Source organism: Macaca thibetana, chromosome 1 (assembly GCF_024542745.1).
Source record: "Macaca thibetana thibetana isolate TM-01 chromosome 1, ASM2454274v1, whole genome shotgun sequence".
Classification (NCBI taxonomy): Eukaryota; Metazoa; Chordata; class Mammalia; order Primates; family Cercopithecidae; genus Macaca; species Macaca thibetana.
Window position 1 is genome coordinate 112920931 of NC_065578.1, and position 27205 is coordinate 112948135.

Below are 27205 nucleotides of genomic sequence, written 5' to 3' on the forward strand. Positions count from 1 at the left end.
CACAATGATGTAAAACAAGTACAACCAGGTGGTATATTCTTTACTGACAACTTTAAGGGGTTTGTTAAGGGAAATTTAGACTTTTGACTTTCATGCTGACTTTAGAGCTAAACCCCAAAATAAGGTGTAGAATCATTAGAAGTAGCTAAAATATCTTTAAAAACAGATTATGAGACATTTAATCTGATAGTACTTCACCTTGCAAACAGGGCTAAGTTAGTAAAGGGGAGAAGAATTTATAAAAAGAAATCTTTTTATAGTTAAATATATTTAAATGGATTAAAGATCTAAACATAAGACCTGAAACTATAAAAAGGAAGAAAACACAGGGAAAAAGCTTTACGACATTGGATTTGCCAAGGACTTCTTAGATATAACACCAAAAGCACAGGAAACAAAAGCAAAAGTAGACAAAAATGGACTACATCAAACTTTAAAATTTCTGCATAGCAAAGCAATCAATCAACAGATTGAAAAAGCAATATATAGAATAGGAGAAAATATTTATAAACCTTACATAATAAAGGGTTAATGTGTAGAATATAGTTAAATATTTGCTGCCAGATAAAGCTGTTTTGTTTGGTATAACCAATATGGTTGATCTGTATTACTGCTGCTGTTGAAAAATGCAACTGTGGGAAAATAATGTTCATATAGAATAGCCCCTATGGATATTTCTTTTCATTGGAAAATGTTGGGTAAAATTTTAGCAAATTGCCTACATCTGCTAATTTAGCAATAAAATTTTGGATCATGGGAACCTAAGTTAAGCTTTTCTCAAGTAGCAGTTTTTAGTTTGATTTAGCAAGGTATTTTCGTGTTGTTATTGTTGTTGTTGTTTCCTGACAATCTGCGTGGCTCCTAGGCCCCTGAGTTCTCATCCCTTTCATTTTTTAAATTTTTTCTCAGCAAAAAACTTTTAAGTTTGGGGAGATTATTTCTCTAATAGCATGAGTAATACAGACTTTCTAGAAACAATCTCACTTTTTTTTACAGAAATTAGCTATTATTCAGCATAGTTAAAAAGTGTTCTGGCCGGGTGCAGTGGCTCATGCCTGTAATCCCAGCACTTTGGGAGGCCAAGGAGGGCGGAGCATGAGGTCAGGAGATCGAGACCATCCTGCCTAACACAGCGAAACCTCGTCTCTACTAAAAATACAGAAAATTAGCTGGACGTGGTGGTGGGCACCTGTAGTCCCAGCTACTGGGGAGGCTGAGGCAGGAGAATGATGTGAATGCGAGAGGCGGAGCTTGCAGTGAGCCGAGATCGGGCCACTGCACTTCAGCCTGGGTGACAGAACGAGACTCCATCTCAAAAAATAAAAAAAAATAAAAATAAAAAAAGTGTTTCTATTACATTCTACCAGCTAATATTATTTATACCTGGCAATGGCTGCATAGCTCTGTAAGTAGCTCAGCAGTTAGAAAAGGTATAGAAGATATGATTAATTTCCTGAAACCTTACTGGCTTCATTTTCTAAGAGTGGTCAAGGTACAGATTAGTGAGTTTATCTCACGTTAAACACACTCAGGAAAAATAACTTGTTTACGTTCATTGTTACTAATTAATAACAGTTAATTACTTCAGTTAAGTATGACATTGTATTCCAATAATAACTTTAGGCAAGAGAATCACTTGAGCCCAGGAGTTCAAGACCAGCATGGCAACATAGCAAGGCCTCTCTACAAAAAAAATTTTTTCAGTTGTTGGGCATTGTGGCGCACGCCTGTAGTCACAGCTACTTGGAAGGCTGAAGCAGGAGGATCACTTGAGCCCGGGAAGTCAAGGCTGCACTGAGCTGTGATTATGCCACTGCACTCCAGCCTGTGCAACAGAGCAAGACTCTATCTCAAAATAATAATAATAATAACAATAACTTTAATTTATGTTTTATTCCCTTCCTTTGTGTTTTCTTCCATGACTTTTTCTTTCTTTAATATCCTTGTATTTCAGATATTTAAACTAACACTGTTTGTCCACTGAGCAATGAGATAGTTTTGTTTGGGCATTAGTATATGCTGCATGGTGACCTGGTCTGAAACTAACTGACTATGACATTTAATGAAATTAAACAGATACTGCTCTCTAAAGTCATCTTTGGCCTATATCATAAAATGAAGCCAGGAGCAGGATATTTTTATTCTTCCCTTTTTTCCCTGTGTGGATCATGCTGATGAAAACTTAGTTTTGTAGAGCAGAATTTATACCTGTTGCTTTTACTTGCATGTGGCAGAAAAACAGCCACTTTAAAACTCTTTATTTTATTCTCTTTTATTTTTAAGAGTCCCTGATGGCTGGGGCTCTATCTGATTGTTTATTTATCTTTATATTCCAACTGCCAGCACAGTACCTACATATCACAGGCATGCAAGAAATATAGTACTTTTTGAAGGGAAGGAGGAAGGAGTTCAGCCAGTGAGCAAACAAGGTTTTCAGTGCAGTATTGTTGGCTAGATAATGCACACTATGTGGCTGTGCACCCACCTTTTGAAACATTTTTAACTGCTTAAATAGTGTCTGTTATTCCATACTTGGCATTTTAGGCCTTCTCTAAAGTCTTGATTCTCAAATTAGTGCCTTAGCATTACCATTCCTTTATGGAAATTTTGAAGTAGACTGAGAACAATAGGGTTAATGAATGAATCTGAGGAATACAAATGGTGCTCTAGGAGATTAATGTTCAACCATCATATACCTTTTAGTCACTTTTAATCTTTACTTTTGAAATAGTTTTCTCCTCTATTTTACTGTTTCTAATTAAAATTTTTATTCCACAGCCACAATACCAAGACAACCACCTGGTTGGATCCGCGTCTCTGTAAGAAAGCCAAAGCCCCTGAAGACTGTGAAGATGGAGGTAGAGATTCAGAAACTTTTTCTATCATACTTATTCTCTTAATCCTTTCTTGCTCTTCTTGCCCCAGTAATGGGTTTTCCAAAACCCTAAACAAACCATAATGTACACAAGCAAAAAAGCAGTGGGTGGATATCATAATCAACTGACTGTGGTAATTACATCATTACATCTAACTTTATGAGAGATTTCATTTCTTTTTCAGGATTACATAACTCTCTATAAAAACAACAACAACAATAAAATACATTTGCCCTTTCGTTGACATCTGTCCCGAAGACAGACTTTTACAATTCTAAATAAATATTTAAAAATTAGGCACATCCTCAACCATAAGCTAGGTTTATCATGTCTTTTGAAGTTTTTAAAGTATACTTAATTTAGTATACATTACAGTAGATATGCAAGTATCTATAGCTATTCCTTAGCCATTTACAGCAGCAGTAGAAATTCAATGAAAGTCTTTAATATAGGCCCCACACATATACACACTTACTTTTTACTGCTTAAAGGAAAAATTATTTCTCTAAGAATCATCAGATAATAGCACTTATTTGTCTTATATATTATAGATTACATTTAACAGTATAGTTTTGAGCTGGGTGTGGTGGCACATACCTGTAGTCCTAGCTATATGGGGAGCTGAAATGGGAGGATTGCTTGAGCCCAAGAGTTTGAGATCACAGTGAGCTGTGATCATGCCGCTGCACTCCAGCCTGGGCAACAGAGAGACCTTGTCTCTGAAAATTCATAAATAAACAAAGTTTTAAAAAGAGTAGAGTTCTGTAAATAAGTATAGAATTTATTCCTCCAAAATTGTTTGCGATGTCTTTACCTTTGCAAATGAATAAAATTTGCATTTGTTTTGTATTACTAATCAGAAACTACATATTAATTGGTTTTTAAAAATAAGTAGCATAAAATGAGGCTCACAATAGTCCCCCTTGTATTGAAGTCCAATTTATAAAAAGAAATTAAACAAAATTTCCACATATATTGTTCAGCATGATTATAAGGGTTATTAAGAGTTTTCTAGGAAGAAGCAGTCGGAAAATGGAATTGTTTAAAATTCTCTCTACAGTGGCATCAAAAAAGTTAGATAGCTTGGAACAAATCTTCTGAACAGTGTGCAAGCTCTCAACACTAAAAACTACAAAACATAATTGAAAGACATTAAGGAAGACAAAATAATTAATAAGAGGCTGGTGACATGGTGGCTCATGCCTGTAATCATAGGCAAGGTGGATGGATCACTTGAGCCCAGGAGTTCAAGACTAGCCTGGGCAACAGGGTGAAACCTGTCTCTACTAAAAATACAAAAACTCACTGGGTGTTGTAGCACGCACCTGTAGTCCCAGCTACTCGGGAGGCTTGAGGTGAGAAGATCGCTTGAGCCCAGGAGGTTGAGGCTGCTGTAAGCCGTGATCACGCCACTGCACTCCAGCCTGGGTGACAGAGTGAGACCCTGTCTCAAAATACTACTACTACTACTAATAATAATAATAATAATTGACAAGATATATTATGTTCATTAGCCAAAGAACCTTAAAAGAAAAAGACAAAGTTGGAAGACATAGGGTACCAGATTTGAAGACTTATTTTAGAGCTACAGTGATAAAGACAGTTTGGTATTAGCATAAGGATAGATAAATAGATCAGTGGAAGAAAATAGAGAGTCTAGAAATCAAAACACATGTATGTAGTCACTTTATTTTCAACCAAGGTGCCAACTGATATGGAAAAATGAACGTCAACTATACCTCACTTCATACAAACAGTTAATTTCAGATGAATCAAAGACCTAAGCATAAAAGCTATAACCACAAAGCTTTTGGAAGAAAATATAGGAGAGTGTCTTCATGATGTCAGAATTGGCAAAGATTGCTTAAGCAGGCCACAAAAAATATGAACCATAGAAGAAAAAGTTAATATTTTGCATGTAATAGAAACTTTAAATTTCTCTTCATCAAAAGACACCATTGAAAAATGAATAGACAAAGTCACAGACTTTGCAATATATATTTGCCAAAGGAATTAAATTCCGAATTTATAAGAACTGTTTACAATTCAATAATGTTGCCAAATTTTAAAATGGACAAAATATTTTAATAAACATTTTACCAAAGAAAATATATAAACAGCCCATAAAAACATGAAAAAATATGAAAAATTATTAGTCATTAGGTGTTTTGCAAATTAAAACCACAGTAATATACTGCTTTACACCCACTACAATGCCTATAACAAAAAAAAAAACAGATGGTAACTAATCTAACTAATCTTGGGGAGGATATGAGAAACAGTAACCCTTGTACATTGCTGTGCCATTGGAAAATGGTATAGCCAGTTTGGAGAACAGTTTGGCAGTTTCTTAAAAGGTTAAATATAAGTTTACCGTATGACCTAGTAATTTTTCTCTTGGGTATCTACCCAAGAGGATGAAAATAAAAGTCCTCATAAAGACTTGCATGCAAATATTCATAGCAGCACTATTCATAATAGCCAAAAAGTGGAAACAACCCAACTGTCCATTAACCAATGAGTAGATAAATAAAATGTGCTCTAATCTACAATGGAATACTATTGAGCAATAAAAAGAAACAAAATACTATACATGCTATATGTGTGAACCTCAAAAACCTGCTAAGTGAAAGAAATTAGACAAAATAGGCTACATATTATATGGTTCTATTTGTATGAAGTATCCGGAATAGGCAAATCTGTGGAAACAGAAAATAGGTTGGTGGTTGCCTTGGGCTAAGGGTAAAAATAGAGATTTAACTGTTAACAGCATGAGGAATCTTATTGGAGTTATGAAGACGTTTTAAAACTGGATTGTAGTAACGGTTGTACAACTCCATAAATTATTAAAAATTATTGAACTGTATACTTAAAACAGATGAATTGTATATGTAAATTATACCTCAGTAAAGTGGTTTTTATAATGGCCAAAGGATTTATGCACTTCACAAAAGAAGATAAAAGAAGAGTCAAGAAGAACAGAAGAGGTGCTTATCATTAGTTATCACTACAATGAGATACCATCAACACCCACTACAAGGGCTAGAGATACCATCTACATCCTTTAGAAGGACTAAAGTACACTGATGCTCAGCAGAAACCTTACATGCCAGAAGGGATTGGAGTCCTATCTTTAACCACCTTAAACAGAGTAAGTGTTAGCCAAGAATTTTGTATCCAGCAATACTGAGTTTCATAAATGAAGGAGAAATAAAGTATTTTTCAGACAAGTAAATGTTGAGGGAATTTTACACTACCAGATCAGCCCTACAAGATATGGTAAAAGGAGTTCTAAATCTTGAAACAAAAAGTTGATATGCACCAGAATAGAACCTCTTGAAAGCATAAAACTCACAGGACTGCCGGACACAGTGGCTCACACTTGTAATCCCAGCACTTTAAGAGGCTGTGGTGGGTGGATAATGAGGTCAGGAGTTCGAGACCACCCTGACCAACATGGTGAAACCCCGTCTCTACTAAAAATACAAAAGTTAACCTGGCATGGTGGCGGGCACCTGTACTCCCAGCTACTCAGGAGGCTGAGGCAGGAGAATTGCTTGAACCCAGGAGGCGGAGGTTACAGTTAGCCGAGATTGCACCACTGTACTCCAGCCTGGGTGATGGAGTGAGACTCTACCCACCACCCCCCACACCCCCCCCAAAAAAAATACAGGACCTATAAAACAATAGCACAGTGAAGAAAACAAAGTACTAGGTAACCGTCAACATGATGACTGTAATACTACCTTGTATCTCAATATTAATGTTGAATGTAAATGGTCTAAATGCTCACTTGAAAGAAAAAGATCGGCAGAATGGATAAAAATTCACAAACCAAATAGCTTCTGTCTTCAAGAGATTCATCTAACACGTAAGGATTCCTGTAGACTCAAGGTAAAATAGTGGAAAAGATATTTCACACAAATGGAAACCTAAAGTGAGCAGGAGTAGCTATTGGTATGTCAGGGAAAACAGATTTTAAAGCAAAAACAGTTAAAAAAAAGACAAGGTCATTATACAATGATAAAATGATCAATTTAACAAGAAGGTACTGAAATACTAAATACATATACACCTAACTCTAGAGCCCCCAGATTCATGAAGCAATTATTATTAGACCTAAGAAAGGAGATACCAACACAATAATAGTAGGGGACTTCAATACTTCACTGACATCACTAGATAGATAATTGGAGCAGTAAATCAGCAAACACTGGACTTAAACTACTCCCTAGAACAAATAAACCTGACAGATATTTACAGAACATTCTACCCAAGAACTGCAGAATATATATTCTTCTCATCAGCACATGGAACATTCTGCAAAATAGACCATATGATAGGCCACAAAACAAGTCTCAATAAATTTTTAAAACTCAAAATCATATAAAGTATCTTCTCAGACCACAGTGGAATAAAACTAGAAATCAACTCCTAAAGGAACCCTAAAAACTATACAAATGCATGGAAATTCAACAGTCTGCTCCTAAGTGATTTCTGGGTTAAGAATGAAATCAAGATGGAAGTGTTAAAATTATTTGAAATGAGTGATATTAGTGACATAAGTTATCAAAACCTCTGAGATACAGCAAAGCAGTGCTGAGAGGAAAGTTTATAGCACAAATTGCTACATCAAAAAGTCTGAAATATCACAAATTGACAATGTAATATCACACCTCAAGGAACTAGAGAAACAAAAACAAACCCAAAGTTAGTGGAATAAAAGAAATAACAAAAGATCAGAGCAGAATTAAATGAAACTGAAACAAACAAAAACAGTGGGCCAGATACAGTGGCTCATGTCTATAATCCTAGCACTTTAGGAGGCCAAGGCAGGTAGATTACTTGGGAGTTTTAGATCAGCCTAAACAACATGGTGAAACCCTATTTCTACAAAAAATACACAAATTAACCAGGTATGTTGGTACCCACCTGTGGTCCCAGCTACTCCAGAGGCTGAGGTAGGAGGATTACTTGAGCCCAGGAGGCACAGGTTGCAGTTAGACGAGACTGTCCCACTGCACTCCAGTCTGGGAAGCAGAATGAGATTGTCTCAAAAAATAAAAGAAAAGTCGAAGTGTGTGTGTGTGTGTGTGTGTGTGTGTATACACATATATATACATGTACACATACATAGAAGATCAAAGAGACAAAAAGCTGGTTATTTGAAAAAGATATACAAAATTTGTAGACCATTAGCTAGATTAACCAAGAAGAGAAAAAATTCAAATAAGCTCAGTGAAAATGGAGACATTACAACAAACACCACAGAAATACAAAAGATAATTTGAGGCTACTATGAATACCTCTATGCATACAAAGTAGAAAATCTAGAGGACTAGATAAATTCATGGAAACATACAACCCTCCTAGCTTAAATCAGGAATAAATAGAAATCCTGAACCAATAACTAGCAATGAGATTGAATCAGTAATTTTAAAATTGCCAACAACAACAACAACAACAACAACAAAAAGCCCGAGGCCAAATGGATTTACAGCCAAATTCTACCAGACATTCAAAGAATAATTGGTATCAATCCTACTGAAACTATTCCAAAAGATTGAGAAAGAGGGAATCCTGTCTAACTCTTTCTATGAAGCCAGTATCACCATGATACCAAAACCAGGAAAGGACATAACAAAAAAATAAAACTACAGACCAGTATCCCTGATGAACATGGAAAGAAAGACCCCAGAAGCAAGTGCAACAAAAACAAAAATAAATGGGGCCTAATTAAACAAAAAAGCTTCTACGCAGCAAAAGAAATAATCATAAGAGGAAACTGACAACCTTCAGAATGGGAGAAAATATTTGCAAATTATGCATCCAACAAAGGACCAATATCCAGAATCTACAAGGAACTCAAACAAATCAGAAAAATTAATAAATAAAACCCACCAAATAATGCCACCAAAAAGTAAAAAGTAGACAAATTACATGAATTGACATATCTCAAAAGAAGATATACAAATGGCCAACAAACATATGAAAAAAAAAATGCTCAGCATCACTAATCATCAGGGAAATGTAAATTAAAACCACAATGAGATACCACCTTATTCCAGCCAGAGTGGCTATCATTAAAAAGTCAAAACGCAATAGATGTTGGCATGGGTGTGGTGAAAAGAGAATACTTATACACTGCTGGTTGGAATGTAAATTAGTACAGCCTCTATGGAAAACAGTATGGCGCATTCTTAAAGAACTAAAATGCAGCTGGAAACCATCATTCTTAGCAAACTATCACAAGAACAGAAAACCAAACACCGCATGTTCTCACTCATAGGTGGGAACTGAACAATGAGATCACTTGGACTTGGGAAGGGGGACATCACACACCGGGGCCTATCATGGGGAGGGGGGAGGGGGGAGGGATTGCATTGGGAGTTATACCTGATGTAAATGACGAGTTGATGGGTGCAGCACAGCAACATGGCACAAGTATACATATGTAACAAACCTGCACGTTATGCACATGTACCCTAGAACTTAAAGTATAATAATAATAAAAAATAATAATAATAAGTAAAGAACTAAAATTAGATCTGCCATTTGATCTGGGAATCCCACTCCTGGGGTACCTCTCTAAAGAAAAAGAAGTCATTATATCAAAAACTCACCTGCTTATGTATGTCTATCATAGCATAATTCATAATTGCAAACATATGGAACCAACTTAGGAACCAACCTAAGTACCCATCAAATGATGAGTGGATAAATAAAATGTGGTATTGCCAGGTGTGGTGGCTCACACCTGTAATCCCAATACTTTGGGAGGCTGAGGTGGGCAGATCACAAGGCCAAGAGATCAAGACCATCCTGCCCAACATGGTGAAACCCCATCTCTACTAAAAATACAAAAATTTGCTGGGCATGGTGGTGCACACCTGTAATCCCAGCTACTCAGGAGGCTGGGGCAGGAGAATCACTTGAACTTGGGAGGTGGAGGTTGCAGTGAGCCAAGATCATATCACTGCACTCCAGCCTGGTGACAGAGCGAGGCTCCATCTCAAAAAAAAAAAAAAAAAAAAGGAAAATGTGGTGTGTGTGTATATATATATATACACACACACACATATATATATATACACACATACACACCATGAAATACTACTCAGCCATGAAAAAGAATGAAATAATGTCTTTTGCAGCAACTTGGATGGAGCTGGAGGCCATTATTCTAAGTGACTCAGTAATGGAAAACCAAATACTATATGTTCTCACTTATAAGTGGGAGCTAAGCTATGGGTACACAAGTATGTACCAAGTGTGGGTACACCCACTACTTGGGTGATGGGTGCACTAAAATCTCAGACTTTACCACTATACAGTTCATCCATGTAACTAAAAACCACTTATACCCCAATATAAATATACATATAATATACATATTATATATGTAATATTATTTTTATATATAGTAAAATAAAATATACTGACAATACCGAAGATTAATGAGATTTTAGAGCAACTAGTGTTTTCATGTATTGTGAGTGGGGGCACAAAATTACCTGAACATTTTTTAGAACTTTTGACGGTTTCCTATGAAGTAATATCTAAAGAGAAATGAAAACATATGTTCCCCAAAAGACTTAACTAGAATGATTATGACAGCCTTTCTCTTAATAGCTCAAACCTGGAAGCATCCCAAATATCTATCAAGAAGAGAATGGATAAACCATTTGTGGTATATTCATGCAATAAAACACTACTCATGAGTCAAAAGAAAAAAGTGTTGATAACACTCAACAACATGGGTGAGTTTCAGAAACATGTTGTAAAAGAAGCCAGACACCAAAGAGTAGGTTCTTAATTATTCATTATTTAAAGCTTGAGAACAGGCAAAATTCATGTGTGGTAATAGAAATCAGAAAATGACTGGGGAGAGTAGAAGTGGGGTAAAGTGAGATAATTCCCTGGAATGCTGTATTCTCCATCTCAATTGAGGTGACAGTTACACAGGCATATCCAATTGCCAAAACCCACTTTTTATAATTGAACAAGCACTCGATTTTTTTTCTTTCCCCAAGACGGGGTTGTGCTCTGTCACCCAGGCTGGAGTGCAGTGGCGCGATCTTGGCTCACTGCAACCACTGCCTCCCAGTTTCAAGTGATTCTTCTGCCTCAACCTCCCAAGTAGCTGGGACTATTGGCAGGTGCCACCATGCCCAGCTAATTTTTGTATTTCTAGTAGAGACGGGGTTTCACCATATTGGCCAGGCTGATCTTGAACTCCTGACCTCGTGATCCGCCTGCCTCGGCCTCCCACAGTTCTAAGATTATAGGCATTAGCCACTGCACCCAGCCAGATTTTTTTTTTTACCATTAAAAGGGCACTTAAGAGTTGTGCATTTTATTGTTTGTAAATTATACCTCAATTATTATTCTTTTTTTGAGACGGAGTCTGTCTCTGTCGCCCAGGCTGGAGTGCAGTGGCGCAATCTTTGCTCACTGCAGCCTCTTCCTCCTGGGTCCATAGTAAGTCCCTTCTTATGGTGAAATCAGCCATTCTAAAGGCAAACTAGAATATATAATACTATAGAAGTTGACTTTTTTTATTGTGAGCATGGTATTTGTCTTCTAGAGCATGTCCCTTTTACTGGCTTCCATTCTTTTTCCTGGTCCCTAATTGTTTCAGTTCAGCCTTTTCTTGTTTTCTTTTGTAGAAAGTATTTATTCTCATAGCTTTATCAGTTTACTATAGCCTGCCCCATTATCAAAATCTCTAGTATCGTCCTTTGTTCTGAATTATATTTCTATTTCCTCTTGCTTTTGAGTCTTTGTTTTGATTTCCCTACTAATACTTCAAATAAGCTTATTTAAAACTAAATTGACATCTTTCTCCTAACACCACCCCGTCCCTCTTTCTGTCATATAGGTACCATTCTCATAATGATCTATGCCAAAATCTTTGCAATTATTTTTACCTGTTCCTCTCTTCTTACTCTACTTCCTGATTTAGTTTTCATGTCCTCTTGCTTTTTCTTTTTTCTCTTTTTGCCAATATATTATTATGCAAAAGTTTCAACATATAGGAAAATGAAAAGAATCTTACAGTGAACATACATATGCCCACCACTAGGATATTACAATTAACATTTTGCTACATTTGCTTCTTCACATGATTATTTATTTATTCTTTCTCTATCTGTGCTTTTTCTTTTTTATCTTCCTTTCCATTCTCCTAATCACTACACACTTGGATTATTCTTGGTCTTTCTTCCTCCAGTTATTTCTCTCTGTTTAATATATCTTTTGTGCCAGTGGTTTCCAAAATGATCATACTCAAACTATCTACTGGTAACCAGTAGAAAATATTAGAACTAATTTTTCATAATGTTGTTACTGAAAGAAAAAGAAACAAACTAAGCTTCACTACTATTTTACATACAGATTGGTAATGGCATTCTTACTGATTCCATATGTCGGATTATCGCAGACTCTAACCAGAGTGCCTTGAGGGAGGAATGGGTGTGACACCTTTGTTCTTTTTTCAAGGACACTGTGAAATTTTACAGTTGATTTGTGCCCAGTTAAGTGGATTTATAGACTTGTTATATAGTTTTTAAACTAACCTCACATAAAATGGAAATGTCACTTTAAAAGATTTCTACAAAAACACTACTGATTGAAGATAATACAAATATGCAAACCCAGACTAATAGCAAGAAAGTGGAAGAGCTGATACTGTTTGTGTGCCATATATGACCGTATATGAACTTTTTTCAACTTCATCAAGGTAAAATCATAATTGTTTATTTAATCACCTCCTTTAAAAACATCTATTTTTGTATATGTTTTATTATATACATATTAGAAGAGGGGCAGATATCAGATTTTTTACTAAAAAGGCTGCATGATCAAAAAACCTTGGAGATATTATGTAAGACCAAATTAATCTTTCTAAAACTAATTTTCTAACTGTCTCTCCCTTGCTGTCCATTGTCAGCAGAATAAAGTCCAGACTTCTTGGTTAAGTATTAAAGATTTTTTATAATTGAATCATATTCCATATTTATTTTTCAAAGTATTCTCATGTCATAAATCTGACATAATTTTCGTCTTTGCCATATACCCATTTCTTCTGCCAGGAACCAGTCTTGTTTCCAGTGTCTACCTGGCTCATACCTATTATCCTTCTAAGCTCCAGTCTAAGCTATAATTTCTTTGTAGCCCCTTCTGTCATTTTCTTGCAAGTCAGAAGTAGATGTTGTCTCTGTGCTCAGTAGTACCATATGACATGTCTCTCTTGTAGCACTTATATTGCATTGTAACTAGATACCACACTCAGAGTAGTGATTTTTGACACATTCATCTGTATATATCCTTTCATCAGAGACTTGAATGTTTGAAAAGAGGGAATAGAGGAAAGGAGGGAAGAAGGGAAAAGGAAGAGAAAGAAAGGGAAAAAAGGAAAGAAACTACTCTATCCTCCAGATTATTTTGGTCACCCTTTTGGAAATACTTTTTAATCTCTGTGAGGCTTTGAGGGGCCAATAAATAATAAGCATGTCTTCATTCACCAGTTTGTAGTCAATAGAGAAATAAGACACCAGAGACAGACAGATGAAGTCAGAATGCCAGTGAATGAATGTTAGCCCTGCATGTACATGGCCTTGCTGTTGTTTTATCCCTGCAGGAGGGAGACATAAATACTTAGTCTTTGGCCTGTGTGTTCAACTGCAAGCCTACTCCCAATGGGCAGACATGGCAGAGAACAGACCAGAATACACCTCTGCAGGCAGGCTGTTAACCAAAACTGAGAGAACTCAAGAGTCCCTGAGGCAAGCATATTGAGTACATTGTGTAAAACTCCCCAGTCAGATAAGACATTCTTTCTTCCTTGGGGAAGAAAGTGAGGGGGCTCCGAGAAACTGGAAACGTTCCTCCCATTCTTTATTCTCTAAGGAATTTGTATAATTGGATGAACATTTCCCCCTAGTGCTCTTTACATTAAGGCTGAACCCAGGACTAACCCAGCTTATTCCTGTTGTCCCAGCATAATTATTAATAGTATCACCTTTTATTCTCAAAAGTGGACAGTACATTTTATGATCATCCTAAGTATATTTTTCTTAAAATAGAACAATCAAAATTGCATTCGGTATTCTTGGAATGTTTGAAACTCTTTAATAAGGGCTATTCTCCCATCTACACACTGGGTGCACCTTTTTAACATTGCCTATACTGATCTTGGGGGGAGCCTACACTTTAGAACATCGAGTCTGTTTGTTTTATGCTCAGCCAGACTTTACCACTTTCTCTCTATAGTTTGTCTCCCCACTCAGTAGGGGGAAAATAGCCCCACAGAAGACTATTTTCAGGATGAACTATATCTGATTCACATTAGTATTCTCTGCAGTGCTTTGCACAGAGTAGATGCTGAAAATAGAAGAATAATATTTTAAATGTAGGTTTTATAGTTTAAGATATTGTTTACATTCTGCTGAACATTTAAGATCTTCTAGAAAGACCTTACAGTTTCTAAAACATGTCCTTTTCTTCCCAATCTTCTGATATTCTGAACCCAGCTGTATATTCAAATACAGTGTAAGGACACAGCTTGAACAGCTTGGTTTAATTGATGTACATTTTATCTTCTATTCAAATAAAATAGTGTTTTGGTTAGGTAGTTGTCTTGAAAATACAACATTAGGAATCCATTTTACCCTCAACCCATCCCATTTCTCTTATGATGAAAGAAAGGTTAAATTTTTGCTAAAGGCAGCTTACAAATGTTTTGAATGTTGATATTTCAGAGCTTAGAGAGTGATAAAAAAATTATCAACTGAATAGAGCTCCACCATGAGAAAACAATTGTAATTCTTACATTTAAACAAGAAAAATCCTATTTTGGGAAGAGGAAAGAAAGATAAATTCATGGGATTTAGAACCAACCAGCTGCTTGATATGCCCAAAATAGTTTTGTCTTTTGAAATAGCTTTTTAGGGGAATACTTTGGCTTCACACACGGGAAAAGATGGTTAGGTTAGGTCTTTCTTGTATCAAAAATAAACACATTTTCTCTTGGCCCTAACCCTCCCCATAGTTTTTATACTATCTTTTTCACAAGCAAATTTTTGTTTTAAGTCATGTATTCTTAAGGACTCTACCTCTTATTTTTCTCTCCAGTTACTACAATATTCTGACTTTTGCCTCTTACCTTTTCAGGGTTACCAGTAAGCTACTGATTTTTACAGACTCTTTTTAGCCCTTATCTTTATGCCTAACAGCTTTACAAAGCATTTTTTAATGCTGACCATGCCCTTCCTCTTCTGTCTTCTTTTATACCATTCCCCCTGATGATTCTTACTTTCTCCATCTGCCCCTTAAAATGTCAGTGCGCCTAAGATTCTGTTCTTCACCTTTCTCTGCTCAGTTTATCTAGGTAATCATGTCTGCTGTCATAGCTTTTACTACAGTGTCTCTCAAATCTTTATCTTCTTTTATTTCTCTTTTGAGTGCCAGGTTCATATGGCCAAGAGCTTGTTATTTATCTCTACCAGGATGTTCTACAGATCACTCAAATGTAACACCTCCCCTTCCTGCCTTCAACAGATGATATGACATACCGCCAGCTGCTTGAGCCAAAAACTGGTTGTCATCCTCGCCCTTTCCTCACTCCTCTTTGTTGCAGTTAACTACCAAGTTCTATCAATTCTGACTTTTAAAAACCTGCCATTCGGGCAGATCACAAGGTCAGGAGACCAAGACTGTCCTGGCCGACATGGTAAAATCCTGTCTCTACTAAAATACAAAAAATCAGCCAGGTGTGGTGCCACGAGCCTGTAGTCCTAGGTACCCGGGAGACAGAGGCAGGGGAATCACTTGAACCGGGGAGGCGGAGCTTGCAGTGAGCCGAGATCGCGCCACTGCACTCCAGCCTGGCGGCAGAGCAAGACTCCATCTCAAAAAAAAATAAATAAATAAAAGCCTGCCATTTCTTGAGTGTCCATTGGTGGTAGACACATTACTAGGCACTTTTTACATATCATCTGTCTTGTAAATTCCTCTGAATCCACATTAATTCCTAATTTCTATTCCCACAGCCATTTTCATAATTATTCTTTTTTTTTTTTTTTTTGACAGACTCTCACTCTGTTGCCCAGGCTGGAGTGCAGTGATGAGATCTCAGCTCACTGCAACCTCCACTTCCCAGGTTCGAGTAATTTTCCTGCCTCAGTCTCCTGAGTAGCTGAGATTACAGGAACCCACCACCACGCCCAGCTAATTTTTATATTTTTAGTAGAGATGGGGGTTTCACCATGTTGCTCAGGCTGGTCTAAAACTCCTGACCTCAAATGATTCACCCACATCGGCCTCCCGAAGTGCTGGGATTTCAGGTGTGAGTCACTGCGCCGTCCTATTTTCATAATTATTCAATAAATGTTTGATAATGTATCACTTTCATGCTACAAGAGCCAGAAACCTGGGAATCATCTTTGCCTCTTTCCTCCCTTCCCTTCCTCAATCCTCATGATAGTCATTAAGTTCTATTACTTTACCTTCTTTGTCTTATTATCCATTCTGCTATCCCTGCCTTAGTTCCAGTCTTCACAAGTTCTTAGGCAGTCTATTAGTGTTTATCTTGTCTGCCTTTATTCTCATTGCACACCATCTATTTCGTCCTTTGTTACCACTGCCCATAATCTTTTTCAAATATAAATTAAATTATGTCACAGTTCACCTTAATCAATTCTCCACCATCATCAAAATAAAGATCAAACTTCTCAAAACAGCACTCTAAGAATGTTGTAATTTGGTGCTTGTTCATAAAATTCATTTCTCTTTGCATACAACTTTCATTCTAGTTTACCAAATCATTTGTAATTTTGGAAAATACCAAGCATTCTTAATACCTCAGTGCCCTTTGATCTATCTGGAATCATCTCCCTCTCCCTAATCCCAACTTTTTAATTAATTAATTTATTTTTTTGACTCATTCTATCACCAGGCTGGAGTGCAGTGGCACGATCTTGGCTCACTGCAACCTCCGCCTCCTGGGTTCAAGTGATTCTCCGGCCTCAGCCTCCTGAGTAGCTGGGACTACAGGTGTGTACCACCACACCCAGCTAATTTTTGTATTTTTAGTAGAGATGGGGTTTCACCATGTTGGCTTGGATGGTCTTGATCTCTTGACCTCGTGATCCACCTGCCTCAGCCTCCCAAAGTGCTGGGATTACAGGTGTGAGCCAACTTATGTTTAAAGACTGCTTAAACGTCACCTTTTAGAAGGCTTTCCTGATAGCAATCTTACCAGGCAATTGGTGTCATTCCTCTGTACTCCCCAAAAAAGATGATGTTTATCTTCATCTTATCATTTATCTCTTCTGTCTTCCTGTCTAGACTGTAAACTCCTTGAAGTCAAGAACTGGGTTATATTTATAATTTTTATTTCTGCATAAGGATGATGGGGAGAGAAGGATGAGAAGGGAGAAAGGAAAAAAGAAATAAAATGAATAAATGAATTGATCCACTAAATAGTGTATAAAATTGCTAGGTATTTTAGTCTTGATTTTTATTACCTTCATTTTAAATGAGCAAATAATAACCACTTCTTTATCTGTATTAATTTTCCCTGCATGCAAAAACAAAAACAAAAAACAACTTGCTAATGGTGTCAGTGGTGAAGGTTTAAAATTAATAAAATAACCCAGAAGATAAATGGCTGCATTTGTTTACCCTCCTGAAGAAAGGACTGTTAATCTTAGTTGCTAATTACCTTGAGTCTTAACTAAAATGCTAAATTAACTTTCAAGTTAACATTAAAATATATTTATGTTGATCATTTATCCTTATTAACTATTAATACATCACTTTTAGTGAATTTTTCAGGTATCAAATGGACTATTTCAGCTATTTCTATAGACCTTAATTTCTCCAAACTTCTCTAAAGACAAAACGTAGGTCTAATTGTGGTACATCTGTAGAATTAATTGTTACTCAGCTCTATTCAGTTCCCATGCTATTTCAAGAAAATTTCTTTTAAAGAAAAAAAAAATATTTTTCATGGAAGATCCATAACCATTATAGTGCAGTTTTACAGATATATTCCAAAAAAAATACTCTTATCCATGAAACAGTTGTTTCACGATAAAATATTATATCTATTTGATAGATTTGCTTCATAGCTGAGGAGGATTAAAGTGAGCTAAAGTACATCTCAGTTCTTTTTAATGTTTTGTTCTCTTCTCACATATTTCAACTATTTTAATATTTCATTTGTTCTCATCTTTCCCACCTCAGATATTTCAACCAGGTCCTTCAAAGGAAAAACACAAAAACTCATCAAACTTTGAAACCACCAATCAATATGTATGCAGAAAAGAATGGTGGAGAAATGGGGTAGGGGTAATTCGGAGGTTTTCACCAGGAGGCTAGTCATCTGTTCTTTTCTTATATTCTGAATGCAGAACAATAATTTTTCTTAGAGTAAAACAGTATCACTTGTCAAGTTTATTATAATGGAATTTTTACTTACAAAGTTGGTATGTCATAACTGAGGCTAAATGTTATAAAACTAATAAGTCTTGTGATACTTTCTAAACCTGTTTGCTGTCCAGCGTACTTTTTGTGTGTGCATCTTCCAGCATAGCAGAAGCACTCTTAAGAGAAATTGAAAATGAAAGCATGGGACATCATAGTGTACAACTGTGTACTTAAAAAAAAATTCTTTTTTGCTCAACTGCTATATAAAATGAATAGGACTAGAACCACCTGCTAGGAACATTCCTCCCAACTTAATCCATGTTTTCCTAATAAGATGGTTCTTCAGAAACCTTAACTTTACAAGGAATGCAGACAAAGTGGGAGGGAAAAGATTCACATTCACATTGAAAAGCTCAGGTCAGTTCACGTTGAAAAGGCTAGAGATTTTTTTTAACTTCCAGAAATTCAGCTACCTTCAGTATTTCTGGTTATATTTTATTGCTCAATTACCGAGATTTAGTAATATATAAAAATGCTATGTAAGATGTTTGTTATTCACAAATACAGATTACACAAAGCACTGTGGTAGTTAGATTAGTGTTCCTTCAGATACTCAGATCCTGTTCACCAACAGAAAGGAGGTACTTTTGTAGGTTTTAAGCAAATCTAGATTGCTCACTTGAAATGGCAAAAGTCTAGGACTAGGGTTGCCTTTGAGGAGAAGTGGGTCCAAACATAGCATCAAAAATGACTATGTATAATAGTAAAAAACTGAACAGGCACCTGCTTCTTGTGTTGGACTACAGGGTATGTATGTCTCATGTCAGCATAATCAAGGTTTTTAAATGAAAGAAATATACAGTAATTTGTATTAGCATTTTTATGGCTTGTGGTTCATATAAACACCTTTTTGTTTAATGCCATCTTCTGTTCTGGGCTTCTAATGCTTGCTGAAATTCTCACTGGCTGGGGAAAAAGCCACTCAGACTTAAATTGTGTTTGTTCCTTGGAAGTGAGCCCTCAGCTTTCTGACTCCCAAATATTAGTATAATTAAATAATAAATTCACTCACTGGTGAATTATTTTCTGTCAATTTTGAATCTGGCATTTCACTCAATTTTCTTTATTTACAGAGCTTCCTTATGGCTGGGAGAAAATAGAGGACCCTCAGTATGGGACATACTATGTTGAGTAAGTTTGTTACCTCAGTTAATATTCTCCCAGATGTTTTCCTTTCAGCATATAGCTTTAGAGAATACTGGATATAGCACTTTATGCTTCTGTGATCCAGCTGTTGAGTTTTTCAACTAGGGGTATGAAAAGGTAGAGGCAGTGAGCATTTACTACATTGATCCTGGGCTTCCTGGAAGTTGGCTTTGAATTTCTAAATATAGAAAATAAGGGGGAAGTTGCCTAGAGGATTAATAGCTGGAGATACTGTTGTTACTAATACAGCCTCTAAAGAGAAAGTCAGTTGATAGAAAACTGAAATGAGGGCAACAGACTAGATTAATTATCAAGGTAATTTCCAACACTACCCCTGTATGCTTCTGAAAGCAGTGGAAGAACTTTAGGGCATTATAACATAATTACCTAAAGTTTTGAAGCATACACCTAAAGGTGTACTCTCTTTTTAAGGAGTTATTCCAGGAAAACTTAGTATTCTTTTTAGGGGTGAAAGTTGCTTCTTAGGCTGGTGTTACAGTTAATTTTAAACATAAATATATATTGGAGAGGAGTGCCAGACCCCTGCCTATGTTAGCCAGAGAAATTAAGCTAATGTCAATGTCTAATTTTGCCTTCTCTTTTCTTTATCTAATTGCTACATTGTTATGACCATTGGGATTGCATTCTTTCCAGATGCTAAACATTGAATTTGACCTCAAGCGTCTAGCAGCAGGCAAATAATTGTATCAGAAACATTACTATTTACCTGGAGACTAGGAGTTAAACCTGCCGCCTAGGTAGCAAAGACAAAATGTTATTATTACCTGAAAAAGTAACAAACACAAGCATCTTTAATTTTATGATTGTTGCTTAATGTTTCAACACTTACAGGCATAAACCAATGACATTTCCTGGTAATTATCCCTAAAGTAAGCATCTCTGACTCCTGTTGCAACTTTAGTCTTTATTCTGTTGTGCAGGTTGTTACTTGAGTCACTGTGGTTAGAGGGATTTTTGGAATGACTTCTTATAATTAAAGGTGTCTCCTAAGGAAATGACTCAATTAGCTTGACACTTAAGTATATAACTTTAGAATTTCAATATCTTGGTTCCTTTGAAAGCTATGCTAATTTTGTTTCCATTTCCATTGTGTTACTTAATATCTTACTGATACTGTGATATAAAAAGTATACAGCAGCTCTTTTATTATTTTTTTCCTAAGTCATATTTTGTTAAAGGAAGAAACGACCATTTTTCACATTAAAGGAATATTTGGGGGCCAACTGAAAAGGTTTTGCAGGATTTTTTTCTTCCCCTCAAAGTTTAGTCTCTTTAAATTGGGCTCTAATCAGCTATTATTTGCCATTGACACTGCTGAACATTTCTGAGATAATGATTCTCATTCTCTTTATTACCCATTCCAAGTGAATTTGAATACATGGTCAAAAGGTGAAAGTCATTTGCCTGTTATAAAACCTTGAGCTGAATGATCTGGTGCCCATTATGCAAAAATATAATATTAAAGCAACTTTAGGGCAAATCCTGAAGCGACCTGCTCCTAGTTGTCAGGGAGGTACATGAAATAGCCTGAATTAGAAGCAACAGCAGCAGTGACATGATTTTGTATGATTGTTCCCAGAATGAGCTCATTTTACAGGAGGGTTTTGTATTAGATTAAGAAGGAGCAGACTGTACTCAAGATGCACATTAGTATGGAGTCAGCTGAGCTGTGGAGTGTGGCTTGATTCCCAGATTAGTTAGGTTTTGAATCTCGACCATGGTAATCTGCAGTGAGTTTACTGATGGAGATAAAAAGCTGTTACTTGAATGGCTACTCTTTGGCTCTCTTAGTTTGTCAAACCAGATGGCACGATGATTGCTCTTGGCAGGAGCCTTATAGTAGTAACACCAACTGCAATGGTAGTTTTTCTTTGTATTTATTTTAGAGGATGGGATTCTGAAATGGATGAATTTATTTTTTAAAATAAAATTGTTCCAAAAATATAATATGCTTGTAATATGCATAAATATAAATATGCATATATATTTAGAAATGCGGTCTTGATTGTATTGCATTACATGTCTTTTTTAAATTAACATATAATAATTATACACATTTTGGGGGTGCATAGTGATGTTTCAGTACACATAATATATAGTGATTAGATCAGGGTAATGAACATTAAATGTCTTGATGCATCTAGGTGACAAAGTCAAAATATATACTTGCTTTCACAACTAAAACTTTTTTTTTTTTGAGACAGAGCTTTATGCTTGTCGCCCAGGCTAGAGTGCAGCAGCACGATCTTGGCTCACTGCAACCACCACCTCCCAGGTTGAAGTGATTCTCGTACCTCAGCCCCTGAGTAGCTGAGATTATAGGCATGTGCCACCACACCCAGCTAATTTTGTATTTTTAGTAGAGATGGATTTTCCCCATGTTGGCCAGGCTGGTCTTAAGCTCCTGACCTCAAGTGATCCATCCGCGTCAGCCTCCCAAAGTGCTGGCCTTGGCCTCCCAAAGTGCTGGGATCACAGGTGTGAGCCGCCATGCCCAGCCATCTAAAATTCTTTATGAAAGAATATTTCGTTGAGATAAATTTTTAAATCCAGATATTAGACATGAAATTTTAATACAGATAATGTGCCACATTATGTACTAATATTTGATCATTCTTGTTTGCTATCTTTTTTTCTTTCTGATAATCTATAATATTTTCCTCTCTTATTTCCCATAGCTGGTTATATGGAAAACAAAATTTGTTGTATCTTAATAATAGTGTAGGTATAAGTAACTAAATGAAAAGGACAGTATTCTCACTTCTTTATTTTTTGATTTTTTTTTTTTGAGTGGCATTTTAGTCTAGATAGTCTAAGATAATGAAGATAATAACTTCCTTCAGTAAATCTTATATTCTGTTGTCAAATTTTTAGGAAAAGGATTACTCATTTGCATACTTCTACTCTCCTCTCCCACACATTACAAAGGGTATAAATACAAATTACTACTTTTTATGTTCTAATGCCTGGGTGGCAAAGTGAGTCATTCTAGCCAATGATATTAAAGTGAAAGTGAGCCAAGCTTCTTTCTGAACAGGTTTATTCTTTTCTGAGTGTCAATTTTTAGTTGTTTTTCAAAAGAATATGTAAAATATCAGTTCTTAAATAAATTTTTTAAAGTAGTTCCTAAGATTTTTATTTTCACAGAGTTAAACAGTTAACTCAATGGACAGGGTGTCCCCCTCAAATTATGAAGCAAAAGCATACTTGAGTGTTAGTGAAATCAGAACCCAAAGAATGTCCAGTGGCACTTACCATATTTAGATCTCTTAAACTATTTAATAAGTAACCACATGTGTTGTGGAACTAATATGCACTAGTAGCCTAAGTGACATGGAGAAAGCTAACTTTCCTTTTTTTGAAGATGGTTTTTAAAATTTTAATTTTAGTCCCTGCTGCCCATTTCTCTACCACCACTCTTAATGTTTGGAAATGGCAAAGCTCCAGTGTGGACAACATAGTAAGACCCCATCTCTAAAAGAAAAAAATTTTTTTTTAATTTACTGGGCCTTGTGGCACACACCTGTGGTCACAGCTACTCAGGAGACTGAGGTGGGAATATTGCTTGAGCCTAAGAGGTTGAGGCTGCAGTGAGCTGTGATCAGACCACTGCATTCCAGCCTGGGTGACAGAATGAGAGCCAGTCTCGAAAAAAAGTAAAATAAATAAATAAAAAGGCAAAATAAATGTTCAACTTGTGTGACTATTTATATGTACATTTTGTAATATTCAGCCTACCTAAAGACAATTATGTTCTGAAATTCTCATGATTTGGTATTTAATTGTTGGTGTTCACTCGTGTTACCACTTTTTATTTATTTATTTATTTATCTGTGACGGAGTTTCACTCTTGTCGCCTGAGCTAGAGTGCAATGGCACGATCTCGACTCACTGCAACCTCTACCTCTCGGGTTCAAGTGAGCCTCCTACCTCAGCCTCCCAAGTAGCTGGGATTACAGTCATGCGCTACCACGCCCAGCTTATTTTTGTATTTTAGTAGAGGCGGGGTTTCACCGTGTTGGTCAGGATGGTCTCCATCTCTTGACCTGGTGATCTGCCTGCCTTGGCCTCCTAAAATGCTGAGATTATAGGCGTGAGCCACTGCACCCGACCTCACTTCTTATTAAAGTGGAAAACTGTAGCATATGCTGAAATATATTTGTACTATGGAAGTGTTAGAATATGATTTCCATTGCTTCTGAATTAGACCTATTCGAGGTCCTTAACATCTTTTTTACAGCAGTTGCTTTCTTAACCAACTTCCACTTACCTGGCTTGCCAGAAGAACAGTGATCTTTTTCTTCTGTAAAACATACTATTGCCCATAGCGTGTTGAATAGTTTTGGCTAATCTCCTAGCGGCTAGTCTCCTCAGGTTTCCTGCTTTCTCTCACAGAGTTGTATGCATTCCAAGAGTCAGTAGTGAATGTTCCCAAATCATAAATGTCAGTTGAACCTATGTTATAATTATTCATTTAATTATGATATAATTATGAAGAAATTTAAGTGTGAAAGAGTTACTCTGTACTATAATTGATAAGAGCAAGTCATTTTCTTAGTTACTACTGAACAGATATAGGTGAGTCAGTGGAAAAGTAATAGTAATATAATTTAAAAAGGATTCTGTACACAGATTTCTTTGAAAGTGTCTTTACAGCTTGCTTTATTTTGGAGAAACTTAAATTAAAACCCTTCTATCATTAACTGCCTTTTAAAAAAAAATTAAATTACCAAGAACAAGTACTTGTGATTGCATCAGATAAGAAGGCCATAGTTTTGAAAACCGTTATTGGCTATATTGGGTAGGTTTATGAAGAAGCTATAGTAAATATAATATCAAAAGCTTCACAGCTTGGCATCTTCTACAGGACTTTATTTAGCTGACAGAAAGCCCCACTGCTATCATCTGTCAGTCTCTCTATGTTCCATAGCCTAAAGATACATATTTGTCCCTTAATCTATGAGGATGGAATGGTATGATAGACTATTTAAGAATATGTTACTGTTTTATTTTAAACTGAAATGTATATTTTTCTGCATTCTATAGTCACCTTAACCAGAAAACCCAGTTTGAAAATCCAGTGGAGGAAGCGAAAAGGAAAAAGCAGTTAGGACAGGCTGAAATTGGGTCTTCAAAACCAGGTAGGCATTCTTCTCAATCTTTTCTTGAAAGAATAACTTGTGAAATTTGTATGCTGAGTTAATAAAAGTGAGTTTGAACTTTTTATTTCTATGGCTTTGACACTAGACAAGAATGTCTAATATTTGTTATTGTAAAGATATGAATAATCTTAATAAAACATCTGAACATTATGAGAATAGTGAGATTTTTCTCAGGAGTATATAAAAAGCATGAAGTTGTTGGGAGAAGGGATTTGGGTAGCTTTTTTGTGAATTTGAGATTTTGTTTTGAAGATTGGAATGTTTCCTTATATGTTTAAGGCGAGACCAATATTAGGTCTCTAGTTCATCATTAGCTTTTCCCAAGTTAATTGCTTAAGTATGGTATCTGTAACCATTGAGGATTCTTCATTAACCAATATTAATAAATAATAAATATATCAAATGATTTACCTACATCATCGAGTCTCAAGTGGGATGGTAGGTATTAGTAACATCAGACTCACTTAGGGAGCATTTTTTAAAAATACAGATCCGGAAATTTCAATGAGCCTAGTCATGTGTATTTTGAAAACACTGCTCAGGAAGTTCTTACATTCTACTTATCCCTCCCCATCCCTTTTCCAGTCCTCATTTGTCATTAATAACCAGGGTATATATGGTCATATTGTAGTAATCCACTAGATTCTCCACTTCAGTTGCCCATGAGAGAAATAGTTCTTTCTTATAGTTACTCTTCAAAAACATCATCCTTCTCCTAAAGTTTTGCATTTCGTTTAGCAAACATTTTGAGTTTAACAAATACTTTTGAGCACTGACTGTATCCCCAGTGCTTTGCTAGGCACTAGGTATTCAAAAATGACTAAGAGTAAGACAGGGCTTGCCCTCAAGAGTTCACAGTCTAATATAGGAAACTGATGGTTATAATATATGGAGATAGGTGCCATCCTAGAATAGTAATTATAAGGGTAAGCTGAGGAGCAGGTTTGAATCCCAGCTGTGTAAACTTGGGTACATTTCCTGAATCTCTAAATGCCCCTATTTCCTCATATATAAAATAGGAATAATAATGGTACCCACCTCTTAAGGTGGTTATGAGTATGTAAAATAACAGATGTAAAGTGCCTGCAATGGTATTAAGCGTGCGTTGGCTAATAAATTATAATAGTTTCATTGTTATTAATAGAGATGTACAAGGTACAGTGGTGGCATAACGAAGGGAGTACCCAACTCTGCTTTGGTGGAGATTGTCAAGGGGGCAGGAGAAATTTCAAAGCAGAAGAGATATGAACTAGGTCTTAAAAAGTCAGGAAAAGTTAAAGCAGGCAGACAAAAATTTTAAAGGAGTAAGAAAGCATACCAAGTAGAAGGAACAGAATGTTTAAAATCATAGAAGCGTGAAATGGTGTGCTGAAAGGCCAGAAGGCAAGTAGGCGTGGTTACAGCATAGGGTATTTGTAGGGTAGTAACAAGCGATGAGTTTATAGGGATAGGCAGCCATGAGAAGAGGTTGAGTATGTCACATGTTGCTGGAATGTCAAGGAAGTTGAAGATTGAAAAATATATGTTGGATTTGACAGTAGGGAGGTCATTAGTCACTCTAGCAAGAGCAAGTAGAGAGTGAAATAAAATTGCAGTAGAATGAAGAAGGTATGGGAGGTGAAGACGTGGAGACAATGAGTATAACCAACTATTTTCATAGCTTTGACCATGAAAGATTATAGACAGAAGACATGAACTGAAGAGCAACTTGAATCCCTAATTTATACATAAGGAAATGGAGACTTTAATAAAGATTAAGCCTCTTGCTTAGAATAACAGTGAGTGTCAAGCCAGAATTTGAACTTAGTTTTACTGACTTTAAATTCAAAGTTCTTTGTATTATAATATATAGTCCCTGAATTCATGGCACATTTCAAGGGAGATCTTTCTTCCCTTTATAAACTCTAATTTCCCTGAAGTCAGGTACCATATGTTTTATTGATTTAGATACCCAGGCTCTCTCCTATAAGGTAGGGATTAAAAGAAGAGTAAACACTCAACACCTGGCCAGGTATAGTATTTCACACCTGTAATCCCAGCACTTTGGGAAGCCAAGGCAAATGGATTGCTTGAGCCCAAGAGTTTGAGACCAGCCTGGGCAACATGGCAAAACTCCATCTCTACAAAAAATACAAAAATCTGGCCTGGTGTGGTGGCACACACCTGTAGTACCAGCTACTCAGGAGGCTAAGGTGGGAGGATCACCTTAGCCCAGGAGGTCAAGTCTGCAGTGAGCAGTGATCACACCACTACACTCCAGCCTGGGTGACAGAATGAGACCCTGTCTCAAAAAAAAAAAGAAAAGGAAAACAAACAGAAATATTCAACACCTGTCTTTCAGGAGCTCCCAACTTAGTCAGGGAAATACACATATAATTTTAGTATAGTATGATAAGGAAGATATAAACAATAGTGGTAGACAAAAGGGAGAAATTAAATCTGAATGTAGAAGGGCAAGAAAGACTTCCTTGATGTTACTGAAGTTATGCTAGTCCTTAAGGAATAACA

General features: G+C 36.2%; 1 protein-coding gene across 3 annotated transcripts in view; it reads left to right on the top strand.

The window, feature by feature from the left end:
• Window positions 1–27205, top strand: part of MAGI3 (membrane associated guanylate kinase, WW and PDZ domain containing 3) — a 296332-nt gene that overhangs the window by 211686 nt on the left and 57441 nt on the right. For all 3 annotated transcript variants that reach the window (XM_050747218.1, XM_050747221.1, XM_050747222.1), the window contains exons 6-8: window positions 2779–2858; window positions 19442–19499; window positions 24582–24676. In XM_050747218.1, the coding sequence (XP_050603175.1) occupies window positions 2779–2858; window positions 19442–19499; window positions 24582–24676 (233 nt within the window). The remainder of the gene's footprint in view (window positions 1–2778; window positions 2859–19441; window positions 19500–24581; window positions 24677–27205) is intronic.